The 21,728-nt window shown below is 63.1% G+C and overlaps 1 protein-coding gene across 4 annotated transcripts; it reads right to left on the bottom strand.

Moving 5' to 3' along the window:
- Positions 1-5,446: 5,446 nt before the first annotated feature.
- SLC17A9 (solute carrier family 17 member 9) lies at positions 5,447-19,350 on the bottom strand. Of its 4 annotated transcripts, none has more exons than XM_028091161.1 (13): positions 19,188-19,350; positions 13,987-14,184; positions 13,464-13,603; positions 12,056-12,155; positions 10,688-10,818; positions 10,058-10,154; positions 9,725-9,821; positions 8,974-9,061; positions 8,146-8,180; positions 7,656-7,771; positions 7,279-7,334; positions 7,094-7,123; positions 5,447-6,539 (listed from the first exon to the last, which is right to left on the bottom strand). In XM_028091161.1, the coding sequence occupies exons 1-13, from the start codon at positions 19,253-19,255 to the stop codon at positions 6,376-6,378; spliced, it is 1,320 nt and encodes a 439-aa protein (XP_027946962.1). In that variant the 5' UTR covers positions 19,256-19,350; the 3' UTR covers positions 5,447-6,375. The 4 variants fall into 4 exon arrangements, with proteins under 4 accessions (XP_027946962.1, XP_087882966.1, XP_087882967.1 ...); XM_088026840.1 differs by having other exon boundaries at positions 13,476-13,603; XM_088026841.1 differs by lacking the exon at positions 7,094-7,123.
- Positions 19,351-21,728: the final 2,378 nt, after the last annotated feature.

Below are 21,728 nucleotides of genomic sequence, written 5' to 3'. Positions count from 1 at the left end.
TCCTCCTCACGAGGGGCCGGAGGAATAGGAAGACACTCCCAGCACGCGTGCTGGCTGAAGGCTCTCCAAGCCAGAGGAGGAGGGAGGACCAAACCCCTCACAGGGTTGCAGGACGGCGGTTAATGCTAATGTGTTAAATAATTTAATCGGACAAGCTGTATTTCATGCCGCACGTCACTGGCATTTCTAGTGGGCGTCTCCGTTGGTCTGTCCTTGGCACGGACGCTTGCCTGGCCCTTTCCCAAAGCAGCTCCTGGGTCCTCCGCCCACCTGAGCAAAGGAGGCATTGCTTCTGTGAGGGGTGGGAAGTGGGCATCGGTCAAATTCTCTCTGAACAACCATCATGAGCAAAGAGTGGCTGGGGACCCTCCAAACGTAGCTGCTGACCAGCACGGGGTGTCCTGCCGAGGGGCCCTCCTGCCGTCTCCGCAAGAGAAGAAGCCCGTCCCAGGCCCAGCTCAAATGCATCTGGACACTCCAGCGCCCACTTGGACGGGCTCACCCCTCTCCTCCTTCCCAAGAAAATCCTAACCAACCACCCCAAACCCAGGCTACTTGCTGTCCACTGTTGTACTCTCCCCGGTGGCCTCTGTGCTCGGGCACTTGCAGGGGCTCAGCTGGGCCATTCTGTCGAGGGTCCCTCAGGCAGTTAGCTGGAGGGCCTCCCCCGTGTCGCCCTCAAGGCCTGACTGGACTTCCCATAGCATGGCGGGGGCTCCAAAGACCCAGTGTCCCAGGGGAGCCTTTCCTGGCCTAATCCAGAAATCACCTTCTGGTCTTAGAGCCCACGTAGATTCAAGGTGCTCAAGGGAAAGAATTTGGGGGCCTGCATTTGAAATAGCAGATGGGCATCTTGGGGCAGAGGGGTCTCCCTGCCCTGTGCCCACTTCCCCCTGAGGTGGATGCAAAGCTGCCTGATCGTTGGGAAGGAAGCAGCCCCCAGAATTTCTGCCACAGGTGTCCCAGTTCCTCTTGATGCTGGGTATTTCTTCCCCGTGGAACAGAGGGGAGGGCAGAGCGCTCTGCACGTGGGCCGGGCCCCGTGTGCCCGACTTACACGGTGCCCTCCACCAAGGACCCCCCGCGCCAGGCCCCAGGCGGGGGGCACGGAGGAGCACTGTTCATGAGCGCTGCCCTCGGAGCCCCTGTCTAGTGGGGAAAGCCCGCCACACCAGTGCTGTGTGTGTGTGTCTTCGTGTACACGTGTGTGCGTGTATGAGTGTGTGTGCACACGCAGGTCTGCTGGATGATGGGGTGGGGGTGATCTAGGCAGAGACAGAGGCCAGGCCAAGATCTCGAGGTGGACAATACAGGCAGGGCAAAGGGCAGGTCCATCCGAGCAACCACAGGCGCCCGGTATGAAGGCCGGGAGGGCACGCGGGGCCCGGAGTCCCAGCAGGAGCCTCTCCCGCTCCCCCCGGCCCCCTGTCTCTGTGACCTCGGCAAGAGTCATTCAGGAAGTGGTCAGGGTGACGGGCACAGGACACTGGGGGCAGAGGCAGAGACAGAGCAGGACAGGGGTGTGGGTCCCGAGCTGGCTGGCTACATCTTTGTTGGCAGGAGGCTTGTGGCCGGAGGGGATCCTGAGGTCTCTGCAGGTGATAGGGGCGGTGGGCTCAGGATCTGCCTGTTGGGCCCTGGCAGGTGACAGGAAACACCCCACCTGGCTCACAGGGTGTCAGGAGCAGGCCAAGCGTCCTCCTGTGCCAGGCACAGTTGTGGGTGAGTGTCGGCCCTGGCCTTCCGGCTGGCCACTTGGCCAGGCAGAGATGCAGAGCCTGGGGCAGGTGCAGGGTGCAGGGTCAGCACCGGCCCCAGGGCGTCTCCCTCCAGCTTCTAGCCCCTACTTGCAGGACTGGGGGCGGGGCAGCGAGGCTGCTTGGTCAGGGCCAGCAGCGCTGGCCAGGGTCCCCCCCACTGGCCTCGGACCTCACATGGCCCCATATGACCACCACCTCGGGCTCAGGAAGGTTGCCAGTCAGACTCCAAGGAGGATGAGCCCGGGGCCACCGACCCAGGAGGGGGTGGAAGGCGAAGAGGTCCAACACAGGGGAACACGGCTCCCCTGCCCCTTGCACCAGCCTCCCCAACAGCTTCTTTGAAAGTTGGGAGTGTCTTTTGTATTCCAAAGGCCAAAGGGCCACGCTTGCCTTTAATTAAAATGCACGTCCTTTAATTAAAGGCCCTGTAACACATGAAGGGCATCCACTGAAATAGGACGCGTGACACAGTCATTTCCCTGCTGTTAATTACTAATTAATGAAGCTATTTCAATTAATAGCTTCCCCACCTCACTCCCCCTTTGACAGGCCCCGCCGTGCTGGGGCGCGTCCTAGAATCAGACACCAGCTCCCGCACCAGCAGCCGTGCTGAATATTCATGCCACGACCTCAGTGCTTTTCAATTAGAGATAATAAAATAAATCCCAGTCAAAGTGAATCCCAGCATGGAGCTCATCTCTCCTTCCTCGGGCACCGGAAGAGGGTGACCGGATGGCCCACCGCAGATGGTCAGGACAGAGCATGGCCTGGGGAGGGACGACCCGCTGGGGGGATGGTGTCCAGGAGTCCCCAGGGGGCACGTGGGGACCCCCCCAGGGCACTGTAGTCCTACAACTGAAGGACAAAGCCAAAAACGGGAGGGTCAAGGAGGGGGGCCCAGAGAGGTGGGGGGCCATCCACATGTTAATTATGAATCTTAAGTGGCCATTAAAGATTCTGCTTTAAAGAGACAGGGAGGGGCGCCCGGGTGGCTCAGTCCTTAAGCGTCTGCCTTTGGCTCAGGTCATGGTCCCGGGGGTCCTGGGATCGAGCCCCTCATCGAGCTCCCTGCTCTGCCGAAGCCTGCTTCTCCCTCTCCCGCTCCCCCTGCTGTGTTCTCTCTCTCTCGCTGTCTCTCTGTCTCTGTCAAATAAATAAATAAAATCTAAAAAAATAAATAAATAAAGAGACAGGGAGGGGCGCCTAGGTGGCTCAGTCGGTTGAGCATCTGACTCTTGACTGTGGCTAGGGTTGTGATCTCAGGGTCGTGAGATCCAGCCGGGCATCGGGCTCCGCTCTGAGCCTAGAGCCTGCTTGGGGTTCTCCCTCTCCCTCTGCTCCTCCCCCCACGCCCCCTCCAGCTTGCACTCTCTCTCTCTCTCTCCCCTTCTCTAAAAAAAAGAAAGAAAGAAAGAAGGGAAAAGTGTCTCTTATGTCTCTTATGGTGACCAGGAGGGCTCGGTCCTGCATGGTCCTGCACGTGGATGGGAGAAGAAGGGAGGGCACCGCGGGCGGCAGCCTGGACCAGCCCAGAAGGGACATCAGATGGAGGCCATTGTTCCCACAGTCCCTGCTGCTACTTGCTCAGGTGGAAGGATGAGCCCCCTCCAGGAGCCTGTGCCCCAGAGGACCCAGGGTCCCCAGCCCTGGGGAAGGGATGGAGGGGGCGAGCCCTGGAGCTGCACTCTGTGGCCAGTAAACGTGGGGGCGGGAATCCCATGTGCAGGAGTCGCCCCAGCCCCTTCCCGGCCCCGCTGTGGTGGCCCGCTGCCCGCCCGCCCTCGCTGCACGGTCCCCCGCACCTGGAACCTCCTTTCAACAGTTCCCACCAACGGAGCCGAGAGCTAGGAGCACCGCCTGACACAGGCACTGAGCAGCCAGGGCCGGAGGGTCCCCGCGCATGTTAGTGGCGGCTGGGGACACTGCTCAGGACGGGCCGGCTGGACACGGCCCTGTCAGACGGCGCCCTCTGTTGGCTAGGTGTGGGCGGCAGCCGCCTAGGCCTCCCAGTGGCCTCCAGGTGCTGGCCGCCCAGGCGCACGCCTGCTCCCGCACCACGGTGGCCCGAGCCCCTCCTTTGGGCAGTAGGCGGCGAGCTGGGTTTGGTGTGTGCCAAAGGAGGTGGGCACACCTCTACGTCCTTGGCCCTGCTGCTTCTGACCCCTGTCGCCGCCCGACCCTGGCCCCGGGCCCCGTCAGCCAGTGGGACGGGCTGGAGCTGTTGCTGGGGCAGGGATGTGTCCGAGCCCGCGGGCAGCAGCTACCACACCGCCCAGAGCTGCCCTCCCACCCTGCCCAAACACCCTCTTGGCTACCAGCACCCTCCCTGCCGGCAGCCATGTGCCCCAGACTCTGTGGAGCCCTGACCGAGGCCCAACATTGGCCTTGGGAAGGGGTAGGGAGAGCACACCCAACTCCAGGATGGCATTCCAGACCAGGAACAGCAGTGCTGGGAGGAGGCCGGGCCCCTCTGCTCGGCACCAGGCCCGTGTCCCCCAAATCCCACGTGCCAGCCTCCCTCCTCCGACTTTGAGGAAGTGACCGAAGGGGGGGCTCAGCGTGGTGTCCAGGAGGCCTGGGGCCTTTGTTGACACGCATGTCTCTTAGGCTCCCCTTCTGAGCAGACCCACCATCACCTCCTGGGTCCCACATTCCTTCAGGGGCTCAAGGTCCAAGACCCTGGAAGACTGAGTAACTGCGGAAAGGGCCACCTCCTCGCTTGGGCTCTCAAAGAGTTTACGGCTCACTGTGGGTTAGAGACACCCATGTTCTCAGCAGCATTATTCCCAGCAGACGGGACCTGGAAACAAACCAAGTGTCCATTCACAGAGGAATGGATGCACAAAATGTGACCCATCCACCCAGTGGAGTATAAAGGAGGGAAATTCTGACACCTGCTACCACGTGGAGGACATTACGCTCCGTGAAACAGGCCAGTCACTGAAGGACATACTGCGTGAGGGACCCAGAGCCGTCACAACCACAGGGGCAGAACGTGGACGGTGGGGGCCGGCAGCTGTGGGCAGGGAGGGGGAATGCTGTTTAATGGGGACAGAGTCTCAGTTTGGGAAGGTGAAATGTTCTGGAAAGCCCGGTGGGGACGGCTGCGCCGCAGTGTGGATGCGCTAGCACCCTGCTAGGCACGCGGGAAGAGCTCAGCTCCTGTGCCCGAGGACTTGACCGTGCTTGGTGCTGCAGGACGTCCGCCGCGGGGTCTCAGGAGCTGGGGTGCTCCGCCACAGGGGTCGCTCAGGAAAACCTCCAGCCGAGGAACTCGAGGGCCTTTGTGGTAAAGTGACATTCCTAGGGCACCTCCATAAACAATCGGGCCAAAGCCAGGAGGCCAGACTCGAGTTTGGTAATCAAGAATCTTTTTTTCGGGTTCTTTCTGATCCAAAGTGGGGACAGTGGAGGGAGAAACAGGGAAAGCTGCCCGCCGTCCTTGTGGAGTACACCCGGGCCCTGCGGCCCAATTCTGTGGGTGCCCGCGGCAGGGGACAGTCCACTGCAAGGCGGGCGGCTGGGTCCCGGTGGGAGAGTGGCACCGCCTGCCCCATCCCCGCTCCCCTGCTGCTCAGTCGCCTCCACCCTTCTGCAACCTCTGCCGGCTTCCTCGGCTTCCCCGCAGTGAGCCCAACAAATCTTTGCTGCATGTTATTCTTTTTAAAAAAGTAAGAGTAACAGTCTTCCTTTTCCAGTTTAATAGCCATCATTTAAATAAGTCTGGGGTGATTTTTCCACATTCTTAGATTCTTTTTTCTATGTATACATCTTACAGGATCTTTTATTAATTCCCGAGATGACCAGATCCTCTGGTAGGAGAGAAGGACGATGCAGGAGGGCTCCCTGGTCCTGTGGAGCGCCCTGGGCAGGAGAGGGACCCACAGTCCCCTTACTGCTGGCATCAGCGGGCCCAAGGGAGGCAGAACACTTCACCAGTGCCAAGGGACCCACAGGGGATGTCGGGGGGGGTCCCCAAAGGTGGGCAAGGGTGTCTAGCCCACGGCCCACACACTGGACTTGGAGAAGCAGAAATGCCACTAACAGCCCCTAAAAGCCCCTAACAGCCTTCATGAGAGCTGCAGGTCCCACCCAGGGCAGCTCCCCTGGGGACATGTGGTGATGCCAGGAGCCAGTGTTGGTTGTCATGACTGGGGGGGGTCACCTAGTAGATGGGGGCCAGGGATGCAGCCCCAGTGCACAGGACAGCCCCCCTCACCCCACGAAGAATGATCTGGCCCCACGTGCTGAGAAGCAAAGCAGAGCAGCTCTGGGGGGAAGAGTCCAGCCCAGCAGTGCCCAGCCCCTGCAGTGACGGGCAAAGCTCCCACCATGGTGACCTCAGGGGCACGTGGATCTACACAGAACAGACTGTGTGTAAACAGCCACCACTAAAAACACTAACTCCACTCACCCCTGACAGTCCACGAACCCTGAGGGGAGGGCGCGATCACCCTCGCTGGAGAAAATGAGGCCCACCCAGGGCAGCCCGGCTTGGCTAGGGCTCGCCTTCCCCCTGCTCACACATCTGGGGTCAGGGGTGGGAGGGAGGCTCTCGGACAGAGCCCGTCACCCCAAGGCAGACAGCACCGAAGGAACGGTCAGGCTGGGGCGGCTAGAGGTCCTCGTGGGTGGGGCTCAGGTCCACTCGCTGGGCCTCTCCAAATAGCAGGAAGGTGCACAGCCCCAGGCTGCTGACGGCAGCCACCAGGTTGAACACGGACGTCCAGGAGCCTGTGGTCTCGATGAGGTAGCCCCCCAGGCACACGCCCACGACACCTGCAGCAGATGGGGGCAGACAGGCCGAGCGCTCCAGGGCTGTCCTGAGGGCAGTGCCAAGGAGGGCAGCTGGTGGTGGGGTTCCAGGACGGGAGGCCAGGGGCGGCCTGAGGGACAGAAGCCAAACTCAGGGGTCCAAGCCGCCAGGCAAAGGGAGGGCCGGCATCAGAGCGTCTCAGAAGGCCAGAGACCTCACGGGCTGCCCAGGAAAATGACCCCTAACAGGTCCCTCTGCACCCCGCAGGGGGAATGAGCCCCATCATTGTCATCCAGGCACTCAACCCCGGGAACCCTGGGCCTCGAGGATTTGACTCACATCCGTGGGTCAAGTGGGGGCTGGGGTACGCACCATCAGAAAAGGGAACACCATGGAAAGTGGCTGGGTTCTCGCCCTGGACCAGCTCCATGAGCTGCACTCTCCCCCTCCCCACTGGTCTGGCACTGTGGGACCCTTGATGGTGCCATGCCCACCCTGCAGGGCTGGGGTGCACAGGGGGTGGGAAGACTCAGGGGCGAGGCTGCCAGGAGGCACCCCAGCCCAGCCCACCTCTCACCTGCCAAGGCCCCAGCTGTGTTTGCCACACCTGCGAACAGGACAGAGGAAGAGAGCAAGGACTGGTCACAGGAGGCCCCCTACCCAGGGGCAGCCCTGGGGGCCCAGTGAGGGGGCAAGGCTGGGTGAGCCATGCATGGGTGGGGAACGCCACTTCCTATTCAAACAGCGACCAGCGGTTCTCACCAAACAGAAAGCCGGCACAGGATGGGGCCAGGTCCTGGATGTTGACCGAAATGCCGCTGTGGGAAAGAGGAAAGGGGTGACCATGGGGCGGCTGCCACCCCCTCAAGCCCAGGGCTGGTCCTCTGAGCACCTGGAGCCTAGAAACTGCCAAGTGGGTACTCAGAACCCAGCCCAGCCAAGGCCTGCCCGCCATGCCGGGGCACCTGCCACGCCGGGGCTCGAGACCACACCAGGGGCACAGCCCCACTTGGGCCATCGCGCCCACCCTGGCTGTCCCATTCCCACCGCGACGCAGCGCAGGAATCCAGTACCAGGATGAAACAAACGACAGCGGGCAGCATGGGGCAGCTCTGGTGGGAGGGGCGCCCAGCCCTTACCTGTGGTTGAAGGTCTGCAGGCCAATGGACGCTGATGCAAAGACCACGGACTTACAGAAGCTTGAGGTGTGACCCAAACACAGAGCAAAGACGCTGGACAGCCCGAGGCCCATCACCTGCAGGAGAGAGGGTGGGTGGCTGGGCACGGGCCGTGGTGGACACCTGGGGTGCCCTGAACAAGGTCCGGGGGGAAAGCCCCTCCCAGCCTGCCCCGGGGATCCGTGACACGTGGCTCCAAGATAAGCCAGCCCCACTGGTTGGACTGAGAGGGAAATGCGAGTGACCAGGCCCAGACATGTGTGCCAGGGCTCAGGGACACAGAGAACCCAAAACACAGCTGGGAGAAGCGCCTAAAGTCAGCCAAGCCAGCCCCCAGCACTGACCCAGGGCACCCTCCAAATACTTTCTGGGTTGGGTGACTGGTGACACCCCTCGGGTCCCAGGAACCAAATAGGGGTGTCCAGAGAGGCCCATCCCACCCTCTCCCTACCTGCATGAACTTCCGCACAGCGATGGTCCTGTAACCTGAGCAGAGGGAGACGGGGAGATGGTCCCATTGGCCCATTTGTGCTGAGCCCCTGAGGGCCCCTGATGGGGTCCCAGCCGGCGCTGCTGCAGAGAGGGAGCAGGGAGGGAAGGGACGGGCCCTCGGCTCAAGGTGGGGTGTCCTGTGTCGTGTAGGAGGCGTGTGTACACGCGTGTGAGCATGTACCTGCCCTGGGGGTCCTGTGTCCCGGGTGTGTGTGTGAGCGCGTGTGCAAGCATGTGTACCCTGCACTGGGCGTGCACCTAGAGGACCCTCTAGGACACAGTCACGCAGACACACAGAAGGAAGGCCTCTGGGACAGTTATGAATGTGCTCGCCTCACGTTTCTCCAAACTCTCTTTCTCCCACCATGAGTGGGTAGCAGTTTTGTAACTAGGGAAGGACTACCATCTAAGCGTGCATGTCTGTGAGCTCCTCGTCCTCGGGGGTGTTCCCTGGGGCCCTGGGCTCACACACACAGCCCACCCGACCTATGACCTCTGACCCCACCAAGTGGCCTTTCGTCCTCTGCAGAGGGTTGGGGCTGCATCCAGCCCCCGGGGAGGAGCTCCACAGTCACAGCACTTGGACCCTCTCACGGCACCCCAAGCCCCCAGGGAAACTGAGGCTGGGGGAGGCCAGCTCTGAAGGGATGGGGTCCCATGCTGACGGGAGGTCCTCGGGGGGCAAGGCGTCTCCCATCCCTGTAGAACCCCCCCGGAAGGGTGCTTCCCACCCCCCGAGTGTGGCAAAGCCGGGCTGGTTCCCAGCGGACCCTCCCCCAGGGCTCACCCTGATTGATAAGATGGTCAGAGAGAAACCCGCTGAACAGACTGGCGGGAATCGCCACCAGCCAGGGCACCACGTTGAAGACCCAACCCTGCAGGGAGGAGGGAGGCCTCAGAGGGGACAGTCTGCATGGGCCAGGTGGCTGCCCACGGCCACCGATGCCCAGGAAGGCTCTCCCCGCCCACAGATTGGGCTCTTGGGCTCGGGGGCCTCTCTGGCCCTGACTGTCCCCCACCCTGGCCGAGCTCCAGGTCCACTAGCGCTGTCTCCCTGCAGGCCGCATCTCCCTTGTGGCTCCCCACACCATGACCGGGCTGAGCTGGGGGTGCAGGCCCACCCTGGGGTTGTGCCACTTAGGGGGTCCTGGTCACCAGACGGGGAGGGTGGCCAGATGGCCGGGCTGGTGTGAGCCAAGCTGACCAGCAGGGGACACCCCTGCCTGCCCATGTCATGACCCCCGCCTGGCCCATCCTCAGAAATGACCATCCACAGACTGGCTGCTGGGCCACAGGGGCGGCCGCACGCAGTCCATCCTGGGAGTGAATGCTGTGGGGGGCGGCAGGAAGCCGCCCTGTCCTTCCCCAGCATGCACCGGCCGGAGGTGCCAGCCGTGAGCTTGGGTGGGGCCATCGCAGGGCTACGAGCCCACGGCCAGAACGGACAGATTCCAGGCGGAACCAAGGGCCCCTGTGCGTGCCAGGCACTGGCTCTGTGGCCCTCCCTCACCCTGTGAGCGCCAGGGTGGCCCACCCACCTTGGAGCTGGGGAATGTCTCCTCAAAGAAGGTGGGCAGCCAGGAGAGGAGGATGAAGAAGGAGCACGCAGCAGACAGCTGGGAGGAGATGGCCGCCCTGTGGGAGGGGCGCCGGGCTCAGGGTCCACACACCCCGGCCCCACGCACGGGACCCCCTGCACACCGCCCCCACCCCGGGGACAAGGGCGTGCAGCTCAAGAGCTAGGATGGGGCGGGGGGACCCACGCCCGTGTAGGCTCTTGCGGGGACCGTGCCGGGGAACACCCGAGATCCGCCAGACTCCACCCCGTCCCACCGCACCCCCCACACTGTGGTCCCGAGACACTGGCTTACCAGACAGAAGGCTTTCGGAAAAGCTGTCTCCAGGGAACTTTGGTGTGCCTGGACACTGGCACGCCTTGCGCCAAGACACCCAAGGCCAGGATGAGATCTGAGGGGGGCAAGGTGTTCCCACGTGAAAGCTACTCAGAATCGGATGACAGCATCACTCACAGCTGACCGGCTTCTGGGGGCAGCTCCTGAGGGCCAGCGCCCCGACAGCCCTGTGGCCCTGCCTGGCTGTGTGTGGGTCCCGCCACGCCATCCTCCTGGAGAGCATCTTGGGTTGTCAGCATTTACCGTTGAGGGTCAACACTTGTGTTGAGTCTGAACAATGTTTCTCAGCCCTTCCCCTGCCCCCGGAGCCCCCAGGCCCTGCTTCCTGCTGTCCTCAGACCAGCTGACCCTCCAGGCAGCCTGTGCCTGGCGGACAGCTGTCCCCGTGTGCCTGCATCTGCCTGGGCACAGCTCTGAGGCCGGAACCTGGCCAGAGCCGGCCTGAGAGCAGGCGCTTTCCTCAGGCTCCAGATGGGGCAAAGCCGCAGCTCGGGGTCCTGCGTTCAGCAGATGATGAGCGGCTACTGGAGCGGATGGGCGCCAGGCCCTCGTCCCTCCCCGGGCAGTCACCCACCCGACCACGGTTACCTTGTTCACTCAGCAGGTACCTGTACACGTAACACACCCACAGCAGGGTGAGCCCGCCGGAGAAGTAGAAGACACTTGGCCAGCCGTACCAGTCCAGGAGCAGGGAGCCCACTGCCCCCGTCACCAGCGTCCTGGAGGACAGACAGCAGCGTGGCCATGACCCTGGGCTTCACTCAAGCAAGGCGACCCTCTGAGAACCCCCAACCCCCCCGTGGGAGCTTGTCGCCAGGGAAGCAGGCTCAGAAGCTCCAGTCTGAACATATTTTGTGAAGCATTTCAAGCATTTGGGGAGACTTCTGGATGCCTCGGACCCGGGGGGATGTGGGCACAGCCACGTGGCTGTGACGTGGAATGGAGGCCCTGCCTTGCTTTCATTTCTTGCTTCCAGGCCTTCAAGTTGGCCTCCCATTGTGATGTGGCTCCTTCTAAACTAAAAAAGGCTGCAAAGAAGAAGGGATGGTGTTGGGAACTCAAATAAAGCCTCCGTGATGTCCAGCTTCACGGGGCAGACAGGCTGAAATTCTCAGATTTCTAAATGCAGAAGCAACAGAGCCCAGCACAACGCCCGGACACCTGGCGGCTCCGGGGTCCCAGACACCCCTGTGGGGCCTCCCCTCCCGCACGCCCGGCTGTCCGCAGAGCTCCAGCCAGGACGGTTAAAGGAGAAAACAGAGGAAAGAAAGTGGGGCCAGCAGACCTGGGGGGAGCCTTCCCCTCACAGCCTCCGTGGGCAGAGTCTTTCCCTGTGCATCTCAGCGCAAGACATGGGCCCAGGGCGCCCAGCTGAGGCGGGATTTCAGGAAAACAGCACATCCTTCTTTGTGCAAGTTTACCCCATGCAGCTTATCCAGAATTCCCGTTCCACTGGGCACCCTGGCTTTTTATTTGGGCTGCCACTGGGCCATCCACGGGCACCCCTGACCCTCTGATTTTTTGCCTACATCCTGGAGGCAGTGACGTCAGAGGCCTGAGCCCAGGGGCGGCGAGGACCCATCAGCACAGCAACATGGCCCTTCTCCCCGAGCAAGGCCTCCATGCGGGAGCACGGGAATCACGTCTGGACCACGCCCACTGCCCCATTCCCCAGCGGACGGCACCCCTCTGGCTCCCCCAGCACAGATAAAGGGGCTTCGGTGGAGTGGCCGCTGCCCCAGCCCACGTGCCGTGCCTCAAAGCCACACCACCTGCCCAGGCGCCGGGGACAGGACATGCACAGGGAAGCACTTTGCACAGGGAAGGCAGGTCTCCTGCAGCACGGAACCAGCCGCCCGCATCACCCTGAGCCACAAATGTGCCCACACGGGCTGTCCCTGCCTGGACCCCCCGGGCGCACCCTCTGTCCCCTGGGCTCCCTGGGCTGGGACTTACCCGAACTGGGAGCCAGCCCCCACGGCACTGTAGGTGAAGGCTCGCTCGCTCTCTCGTACCTTCTGGGACAGCAGGCTGGTCAGTGCCGGGAAGTACACGCCTAAAACAAGCAGAGAGCTGTGTCCCCCAAGTGTCCCCCTGTCAGCCAGGGTCAGCGAGGGTGGCCAGACAGGGCTGGGAGCCAGGCTGGGAAGCTCCCCGGGGCCCGTCCAGGATGACTCAAGTTTGGGGTGTCCTTCTTGCTCACCCCACCCCCAAGGGACCAGCAGGACTCAGCTAAAGACTCTCCGCGTGGGGGACAGCTGCGCTCATGGTCAGGCCACCAGCGCGGCCGTGGGAATGACCCTGACAGCGGCCTCGGGCCACACTGGCCCCAGCATCCTGGCACTGATGCCCACACTCACGCCCAGTCTCGCACCCACGGCGCATGGACAGCCCTGTGCAGCCGCAGTGCCCCACGTGACCTTGCCGTGCGCGCCACCAGCCGTTGCCCTGGAGGGTGGGGAAGGGAGCTTGGCCCCTCCCTGTATATTTCCTTACAACTTCCTGTGAGTCTACAATGATTTCAAAATCTGATTTTGCGGCTCCCTTTTCTATGCTTTTCTCTAAAAGCACCAGGAAAAGCTAAGAGGCCAGGGGGTGAGACAGGGCTTGGCCTTCCCATCAGGGCCCTGTCCCCCAGCCCACACCAAGTGCCACCAGTAACCCAGAGTGATGGCTGCCCCTCGAGCCCCCGTACTGGGTCACAGACCGGCCTCCCAGGAAGATGGGTCAGGGCCACCTGGCTGGGTGCCCAGACAGCCGGCTCCTGCCCAGAAACCCCAGCCAGTGTGCGACAGCCCGGCCGCAGGACCAGCCCCAGGCCACGTGTGGGGCGCGTGGGGTGAACTCACAGGAGCCGACTGCCTGTGAGCCAGACTACTGGGGCAGGTCAGCAGATCAGTAGCAATGTGGGTCCCGGGGGGCTTGGCCGGGGAGCAGCCTCTGCCCAGCCTCATGCACACACTCAGCAAGTCCCCACCGTGCCAGGGCCAGTGGCGCCCACAGTGCCCATGCACCACGCTGGCTGCCGCCCATGCCTCTGGAGCAGCCTCTCTGGCAGAGGAGGGATCCGACATTAGAAGGTGCCAGACTTGGCAGCGTCTCTAGAGAAGGCCCGGCGCTGCGGTGTCAGACCGGCCCGGCGGCCGCCTGCACACTCTGTGCCCCTACTCCGTGCCCGGGCCACACTGCCAGCCCGCGGCTCCGGCGACCTCACCGCGGCCACACAGAGCCGCTGACACCCTCCTCTGGTGTAAGGCGCGCCACACGCGGGAGCACACGTGAGGACACGTGTGTGCACACACGCCCGGGGACAACGCGTGTGTACTTGCCTTGCTCTCCCACGGCTGAGACCAGGTAGCCCTACCTTGGAGCAAACCTGTGAGGATGCGAGAGAAGGTCATGAAGAACAGGTGGGCGCTGCTGAGCTGGGCGAGCAGTGGGGTGGCGGCGGTGATAATGCCCCAGGCGGAGGCGGACAGCAGGATGACCTTCTCACCACCGATCCTGGAGGACGACAGGAGGTCAGTGACGGGAGCTGTGCAGCCGGGTGGACGGGCAGGCTGGGAAGATCCTGCCCAGGGGAACCAGGGTCCGAGCCTGCTCAGAGAGGCCCCGGGCTGGGCACGGCTGCCTTGTCCTCCTCTGCCTAAGAGGTGGACGGTAGGCACACAGCTGCGCCTGTCCGTCTGTCCCAACAAGCACCCCACTGGGCTGCCGGGGGCTCCTCAGGGTGCTGGGCACCTACCCCCCTCCGACCGCTACCCCTGTGGAGCTCAGCTCTCCCAGGTGATGTCTTGTTCTGGGGGGACCCTTCCTCACACTCATTCTGTAGGAGCCACCGCCCCCGAGGGCGGCCCCAGCCCTGCATGGGGAGCAGTGCTCCTCACCGGTCCCCCAGGTGGCCGCCCACCACCTGCGTCAGGCAGTAGCCCCAGAAGAAGCTGCTGAGCACGATGCCGGCCTCCTTCTTGTTCCAGCCAAAGTCCTGGCTCATGGTGACGGTGCACACGGGCATGCTGACGCGGGCACAGTACAGCAGGCACGTGCCCAGCAGCAGCGTCCCTGTCCACACCTGGCATTCGGGCCTGCAGGACAGAAGGGGCCGAGTCAGGCCCAGAGGGGCAGCATGGCCGCCTTCAAACACCTCCGCCCCCGTCCGTGGCTCCGAGAGCATGGGCCAACCCTGGAAACAAGCCGCTCGTGGCAGCATAGGCTGGGAACAGCCGGACGGCCAGCAGAAGGGCAGGTAAAACAATCCTCCCCACACCTGGAGGACTGTACTCCAGGACTGGCTGTCAGGATCCAAGCACCCAGCTCCCATGCAGCTGACAGCTCAGCAACCCACCCAGGGGGCCCCAGGGCTGAGACCGAGGGAGGGCCTCCCACAGGGTGGGAACAGGAGAGTGGGTCCCCAGAGGGTCCCCAGGAAAGTGGTGTTTGCCCAGCAGAGGACATCAGGGCAGGCGGTGCTGGGCGGCCAGCAGGGGGACACAGCGCCGTTGGGGTGGTTGGCTCTTGGAGAACCTGGGCAGGGGTGAAGCACCACTGGCTGCCAGGGGAGGTGGCCAGGCAGGTGTGCATAGAGGGACGGTCCTTGAAACTCCTGGCCCATGCTCTGTGACTGTCCCTGAGACTAGGGAAGTCAGAAACTGCCCCAGCCAGGAGGACATGACAACCCCATGCATGTGGGACCCCAGGGGGGTCCTGGAGCATCAAAACAAACAGCAGAAATCTCAACAAACGATGGGCTTTGGCTCCTAGTGCCAGGTGGACATTCGCTGCCAGGACAAAGGCAGGACACGGACATATGTGGTGGGAGGTACATGGGTCACAGGGGACCCCAGGCCCTTCAGAGTGACTCTGGAAATCAAGAACTATCCTCAGAGACAAAGCTGACTTTTCAACGACAAGAGAGGGAGGAGCTGTGGACATTATCCGAGCGGGTGGGAGATGGGCGGGGGCACCGCAGAGGCTTGTGATGTCTGGGGTGGCAGGCGTGGCACCGGGGGGCAGGTGCTGAGGACAGCGGAGAGGCCTGGAAGCACACTGGCGGGGAGCTCAGAGGTCCCGCCCTCACCGGACGTCCCCAGTGAGGCACAGGGGCAGGCGGCTGGCTCCTCCCCAGGGAAGAATGACCTCCAAGGTCTGAGGGCACCTTCTTGCCAATGGGTGGTGCCCACGCCAGGAACTGGGTCACTGGGCCTGATAAGCTGTGCCCGCTACCCCACAGGCAGGCCCTGACCTGGCACAGGGCCCGCCTCGCTGGGGGAAGAGCTGACCAGCGGCACGTTGGGCTGCCCCCTCCCAGCAGGGTGGATGTGACCATGGGAGCTGTTCTGGGGACTCGTCAGGGGAGTGAGGGTTTGCACCTGCCATCTGTGGTGCCCTGCCACGCTGGGGGCCGCAGCAGCCACGGTGAGCCTGCGTGTGGCTCTGGTTGGGGCTGTGGACTGGCCTCTTCGAGCCCGTTTCCTCAGTGAAGACGGGCTCATGCCCATGACATCTGCCTCCTTCCTGGATCAGTAAACAGCGGAGTGACCAGCAAGTTCCTGATGTCCCCACAAGGAGTCATTGTCACTGACCAGGAGGGAGGCAAGTCCACCGTGTCCGCGTGGGTCCACGCCCCTTGCAAACCACCGTGTTCTTTCCCACAATCAGGGAGGACTCCCTCTGCGCGGCCGGGCCTCCCCGGCCGCCGTGCTCCACGGCCAAGAGCCGTTGCCCTTGGACAGGCCACGGTCCCACCAGCGGACACAGCGGACTTGAGTTTCGACAGAATCTCTCAGGGGTCTCAGGGTTCCAACAGCCCAGCCTGCTGTCCCCCAGCAGACCCATATCTGCAGGCCGGGCCCCGTGTGGGCTGGTTTGGGAACTCCGGGCCCAGCGTGCCAGCCAGCCCTCGACGGGCTGTGTGGTGTGCTGCAGCAGAGAAATCTGCAGGCAGAGAGGCTGGGGTGCCGCCTGGGCCCGTCCCTGGGCTGCCATCCCTCCACGTGCACGGGGAAGAGGTGGGGCCAAGATTTCCGAGGGGTGCCAGGGGTGGGACTCGTGGGCACCCCTCTGTGGCTCTCTGCACTCACACAGCAGTCCAGTGGGAAATAGGGTCCCGTGCTAAAAATATACCCAGTTCTGTAATTCCAGAAGCCGGACACCAGACCCTGCTTTGGCTGAGGCTATGGGAGGGCGCTCTTCTCGGAAACTGCCCAGGGACCCCTAGTCATCATGCCCCACCCCCAAATGTTCCTGGAATGATTCAGAAGCCCAGACAGTGGGGCAGACCTGACAGGTGTCAGCGGCCTTCCCTACTGGAGATGCCAGCATGGAGGGGTAGCCCGCAGGGCAGCTCACCGGCTCTCCCTCTGGGCTAGTTTTCCTGCCAGAACTGAAGACCAGGAGGTGGTGGCAGGGCAGGGGGCAGGGGGCGGGCATCCATACTTGCTCAGTGCCCCTCCGACACGGACATGGGACCCCTGGGTGTTGAGACCACTGTGGGCTCAGGTACCCATCTCCTCCGGGATTCCAAACCTGAAGATGACACCCCCGTCTCCCTGGTGCCCATCCCTGGGCTTTGGCCAAACCTGGCCTGTGAGCACCTCACCCCAGGTGTCCATCCCCAGGTGTTCATCCCGAGGGCAGCAGGCCTGTGGGGACACTGCTCCTTCTGAGTAGACGCCCCATTGTCCTCACCAGGGAGGCACAGAGCTGTCCGAGTCAGGCCAGCTGCCGGCCTGAGCCCTGTGGCTGCGGCTGGAGCCCCTGGGGGTGTGCCTGCTTGGCGGCATCACCACGGCTTCCAGATACCCTATGCTGGGTGGCCCCCGCGGGCCCGCAGTGTTCCTGCACCCCCATGCTCAGGCTCTCTGCAAGCATCCATGTGCCTGCCCGAGGAGCTTTATTCCTTTCTGTGGTCAAAGCTGTGGAGGGTCACCTGCATCCAGCATGCCCACCTGGCCCTCGGGTGCCTCTCACTGGTGACCGCGAGAGCCTGGGTGGGAAGTCCAGTCAGAAACACTGGAAGGCCAGCTGAGGCTGACCTGCTCTGGAAGGTTGGCCGGTACCTAGAATACGGTGCTGCGCCTTGGCCTCCTTACGACCACAGGACACCAAGGAAGGCCCCTCAGCGTGCAGGCAACCAGTCTGCTCTGAGCCTGTGTGGGGCCAGGTGCTGTGTGCCTCCTCCTGGGCCCCAGAGGCCCCCCCAGGTCCTGAGCTGGCGGGCATTGCCAGCTAGGCAGGCCAAGTGACTTCCTCTACAGCTGGTGGGGACACAGAACAAGGAAGTCTGGCTGCAGGCGGGGACCCAACACAGACAGCTGCCCAAGGGCTGGTTAGCACGCCAGCCCCAGACTCCTCCATCCCACGGAGGGCTGCTTGGGAACACAGGCTACAGCAGGATGGGCCAGGAAGGCTTCATCCTGCTCACTTTGACTAGTCCTGAGCCTCAGGTCTGTGCCCCCAGCTCATCAGAATGCTTCCTGTGAACCTTCTAGAACCTTCTGCTTCCTGCCAATGGCCCTGTGCATGAGAAGCATCCATGGCTGAGCAAATGTGTGGTCACGTGCCCCTCCATTCAGAAAAGGGAAATGTGCCGGCGCTCCAGGCCAGGAGAGAACACACAGGTCCAAGGCCACTGGCTGCCCTCACCCCACAGATGCGGCTGAGGAGTGGCGGCCCTGCCTCCTGGGACCACGAGAGCAGACGTGTGGTTGTCGATGCAGAGGGCACGCTGCGTTGGCTGCAAAAAACCACCACGCTCACTGTGACTGATATGACTGTCCACTCAGGGGTGGGGTCAGCCTTGTCCCAGCTGAGCCCAGCTCCACCCAGGACCCCACAGACCTCTGGAGCTGGGGCGACCTCACCTGCCAAGGGCCTGGGGAGCTGCAGGTGCTCCTTCCTGAGCCAAGCACAGAGGGAAGAAGTTAAAGCAGGGCCAGCCAGAGCCATTGAAACAGAACCTGAGAGGGAAGTTTGCAGAACATTCCATAGCCCTGGGGCCACAACCCTCTGCCCACATGGCCGTGGAGCCTGGCCCACCACCTGGATCAGCACCTCAATAATCGGGACGGCGAGGAGGGAAGACGGGAGCAAGGCAGGCCGCAGGGCACTCCTGGACCCGGCCGTACCCTAGAGCAGAGTCCTATCCCAGTGGATGCCTGGCAAGGAGACGCCCCACTCCCCACACCCTGTCCTACAGGAGATTTCCGGCTTCTGAGGGCTACTTTGAAATGTCAGCCTCTCTCCATCTTTCCCACTAGCTTTGCCCTCATCTTGCCCCAGCCTCGGGGGGGGGGGGGGGGGGGGAGGGGCGGGGCGGGGGGGAGCCGCCCATTAGGAGTTTCCTGCAAGCCTGTGCCTGGACGCAGGGGCAGGAACCAGCCGTCGCCTGCAGGGAGTGGGCTCCCCGGGCTTTCGGAGCTGGTGGACTGGCCTGGGGATCCTAGGGCCCGACTTGGATCCAGGGTCCAGCTGGCTTGGCTGAAGGTAGGCAAGGGCGGAGGCACAGTGGTCTGGGAACTCCTCAGACAGTCCTACCTCATTCTTGGTTGCTGTGTGTCCCTGCCCTGGGGACTTCTGCATGTCGCAGTGGACGTGGACACAGAGTATAAAAAGGAGTGGGCGATCTGCCTAGGCCCCGCCCATGGAGACCTGTCCACACACACAGCTGGCAGGTGGGGGCAGGACTCAGCACTCCCCCTACCTCCAACGGGCTCCCTGTCAGGTGACCCTGTATGGCTCCTCCTTGCCCTCAGGTCTGGAAATTCGTGGGGTCCTACCTGGCAGGGGCCAGTTCTAGGACTCACAGCTGTGCCTGTGAGCAACCTCTCCACCACCCGGGATGATGCCCCCCACCCCCAGGCAGACATCCTGGGGTACCTCCTGCCTGCACAATCCCAGGACCCTGGAGGTCCTGGAGAGGGCTCCAGTGGCACTCGCTGGCCCTGGGACTGGACGGAAGGGAGGAGGGTCCTGGGCTGGGTCTGGGTACTTGTGCGCTGACTGCTAGGGAAGCGCGCAACCCCAGGTGGAGGGATGGTGGCCTCGCCCCCTCCCCAAGCCACCGCCCCGTCCCACACCTTGGCCCCACCTGGACCACTGGGCGTCCTCGGCCCCGTCCCTGCGGGCTTCCTCTGGCGGCGGCGGCAGCGGCTGCATGGGGGGCGGCCGTCCGTGGGCGCAGCGCGTCCAGGTCCGGCTCCTGCCTGGCTGACCCGCACAGGCAGCACCGCCCAAGGCCACGTGTCAGTCCCGGCGGCGCTTCCGTCTGGCGCTCCTAGGACGTGTCGCCCCCGGACGGCCACCGCGGAGGGCGGAGGGCGGGCGGGTGGGGCGGGGCACACCACTTGGTTCCCGCCCCCTGCGCTCTGCAGGCGGCTGTCAGGGTCCACCTCCCTGCCGCTCCTGGGGCTGCCTAGGGCCACTGGCATAGGCGGGGAGGGCGCGGGGTTACCTGCTGCAGGCTGGACAGACCTGACTGTGGAGGGGCTGTGGAGGGGCCGAGCCAGGTGGTCCTGGGTGCCCTGGCCCAGGGCATTTGACTTTGACCTTGGACACGTGCCCGTGAATTGGGGGATGGTGGTGGCTCCCCTCCACCCCCGCCCCAATCGCAGGGCTACCAGCACTGGGAACAGTGAGAGTGCAAGGGCAGGAAGAGCCAAGGGGAGGCAACTTTTAAGATGAATCTTTGGAGGTGGGCTCCAGCCCTGTCACCCTGAGCCAGCCTGCGCTGGGCGGCCGAGGGGGCCGCGTCCGTGCCGCAGGTGGCTGTGGAAGGGGCGGGTGTTCCCCACAAAGGTGTACGGAGCACGCAGGCTCTGCCAGGCCCCAGGCCAGGTCCCCTCACTCGTGGGGGGCTTCACGTGTCCGCACGAAGGACACAGCCAGCACGGAGAGCAGTGTGGAGCAGTGGCCGTGCTGGGCCCCAGTGATAAGGAGTGGACTCCTGGGCACACTGCACTGCCCCGCGCCCCGCCCCCGGCCTCAGTCCACCAGCCTCGCAGCAGCCTGGCCAACCTTCCCAAGGCTTCTCACTGCCCTTAGAACCAAACCTGTTATATCCCCACAGCACAGGGCCCGCCGTCCCCACCCTCCAGCCACAGGGCTGATTCCCACCTTCCCCAGCCCGCAGAGCCAGCCCCAGGGGGATGGAGCCGACCGGCAGGGTCTCCCCTGTGCCCCCCCCATGTGCACAGGAACGAAGGGAGGGACCAATCCATCTTTTGAACAGAATTAATAACTCAATGGAAGAGGAGCAATGAACTATGTAGGATTTCACTGGAAACCAGAAAGATGAGCTTTATGATAATAAATGATTTAATGCAATATCGGTTCTACATGTGGAATTCCTGAAGGTTCTGGAACAGTTCATTCTTTTCAAAGTGCTGGTGAGTTCACTATTTGAGTCTTGAAAACACTGCTGTTCAACGTCTGTTTCACACTAAAAATACGCCTGGACACCCAGAGATTAAGGACTCGCTGGGCCCATGAGTCTGGAGCCACGCAGGGACCAGCACTGCCCCCTCCCCCTGGGTCTGTGTGCTTCTGCTGCGCCCCCCACCCCGCCCCCCGGGGACCCCTGCCACCCAGCCGGGAGTTCTTGGGAGTTCTCGATGATCCTCAGGCTTGCTTCACTTTCAAAAGCCAGTTGGGAGAATGCCAGTTGCGTGACACCTCGGTCTGCAGCAGAGGAGACCCGGCCTGCAGGAGGAGTCTGGCCGCACGGCAGGGGGAGAAGCCCCGGGCAGGCAGTGCTCCGACACCTGAGTCCAGCAGTCCCTGTAGGCTCGCCTCCTCGTCCCCCGGCTCCAGTACGGCACACAGCGTAGCACGCCCGCCTGCCTGTGCCGTGTACACAGCCGGGCAGGGGGCCTGCAGTATGACCTGCTTCAGAGTGCAGCCAGGTGGGAAGGTACGTGCAGATAAATCCACTGCCCCCACCTCTCACTCCTTCTGCTAATGATTTTGGTTGGAGCTGAGTATAGAGGAGTCCGACAGACATTCTTCTGTGCCACGGTCAGAACAGACCCATCCACCTGGCCTTCCAGCTGGGAGACTTCCCTACGTGCAGGAGTCTCAGCCCTACCACATGCTCCCTGCAACGAGAAAGACCTCTGCCCGGCAGGTGCAGCGATATGACAACCAGCTCACCCAGACCGCCCACCCCCCACCCCCGAGGACCTCAGGCTGCTGGAGCCGGGGCCTAGTGTCCTGCAGAGGCAGAGCAGCTCAGCCACAGACACCAAAGGCCCATCAAACCCTGTCTTCACATCTACGGCAGTCAGTCATGATGAGGATGGGAAAAGCGTCTCCATGGCATCTTGGAATTAAGGCACAACATCCAAGATAGGCAGTCCTCACGCACTGGGGACTGTGGTCCCAGCCAAACACCTCAGATGGTGTTGAGTGCAAAGCCACGTGCCAAGTGCTCTGCGTGGGGACATTCCCACGAACTGCCACACTGCCTCCTCCAAGGAGGGATGCGCTGGCGTGAAGAAGTGCTTAGATGCCGTCACCGCCTGGGGAAGAGTGCCAGGGGGCTTCCTCCCCCTCTCCAGTGTCCACAAACCTGTGGGGGCTACAGCCCGTGATGCCGCTGCTCCAGCACGAGGCACCCTCACTTCCGCACTCA

This window comes from Eumetopias jubatus, unplaced genomic scaffold (genome assembly GCF_037043125.1).
Source record: "Eumetopias jubatus isolate StellerSeaLion01/CBP00866 unplaced genomic scaffold, mEumJub1_p1.0 scaffold_9, whole genome shotgun sequence".
Taxonomy (NCBI): domain Eukaryota; kingdom Metazoa; phylum Chordata; class Mammalia; order Carnivora; family Otariidae; genus Eumetopias; species Eumetopias jubatus.
Note: the sequence above shows the minus strand (reverse complement) of the source record. Positions and strands in the feature narration are given on the sequence as shown.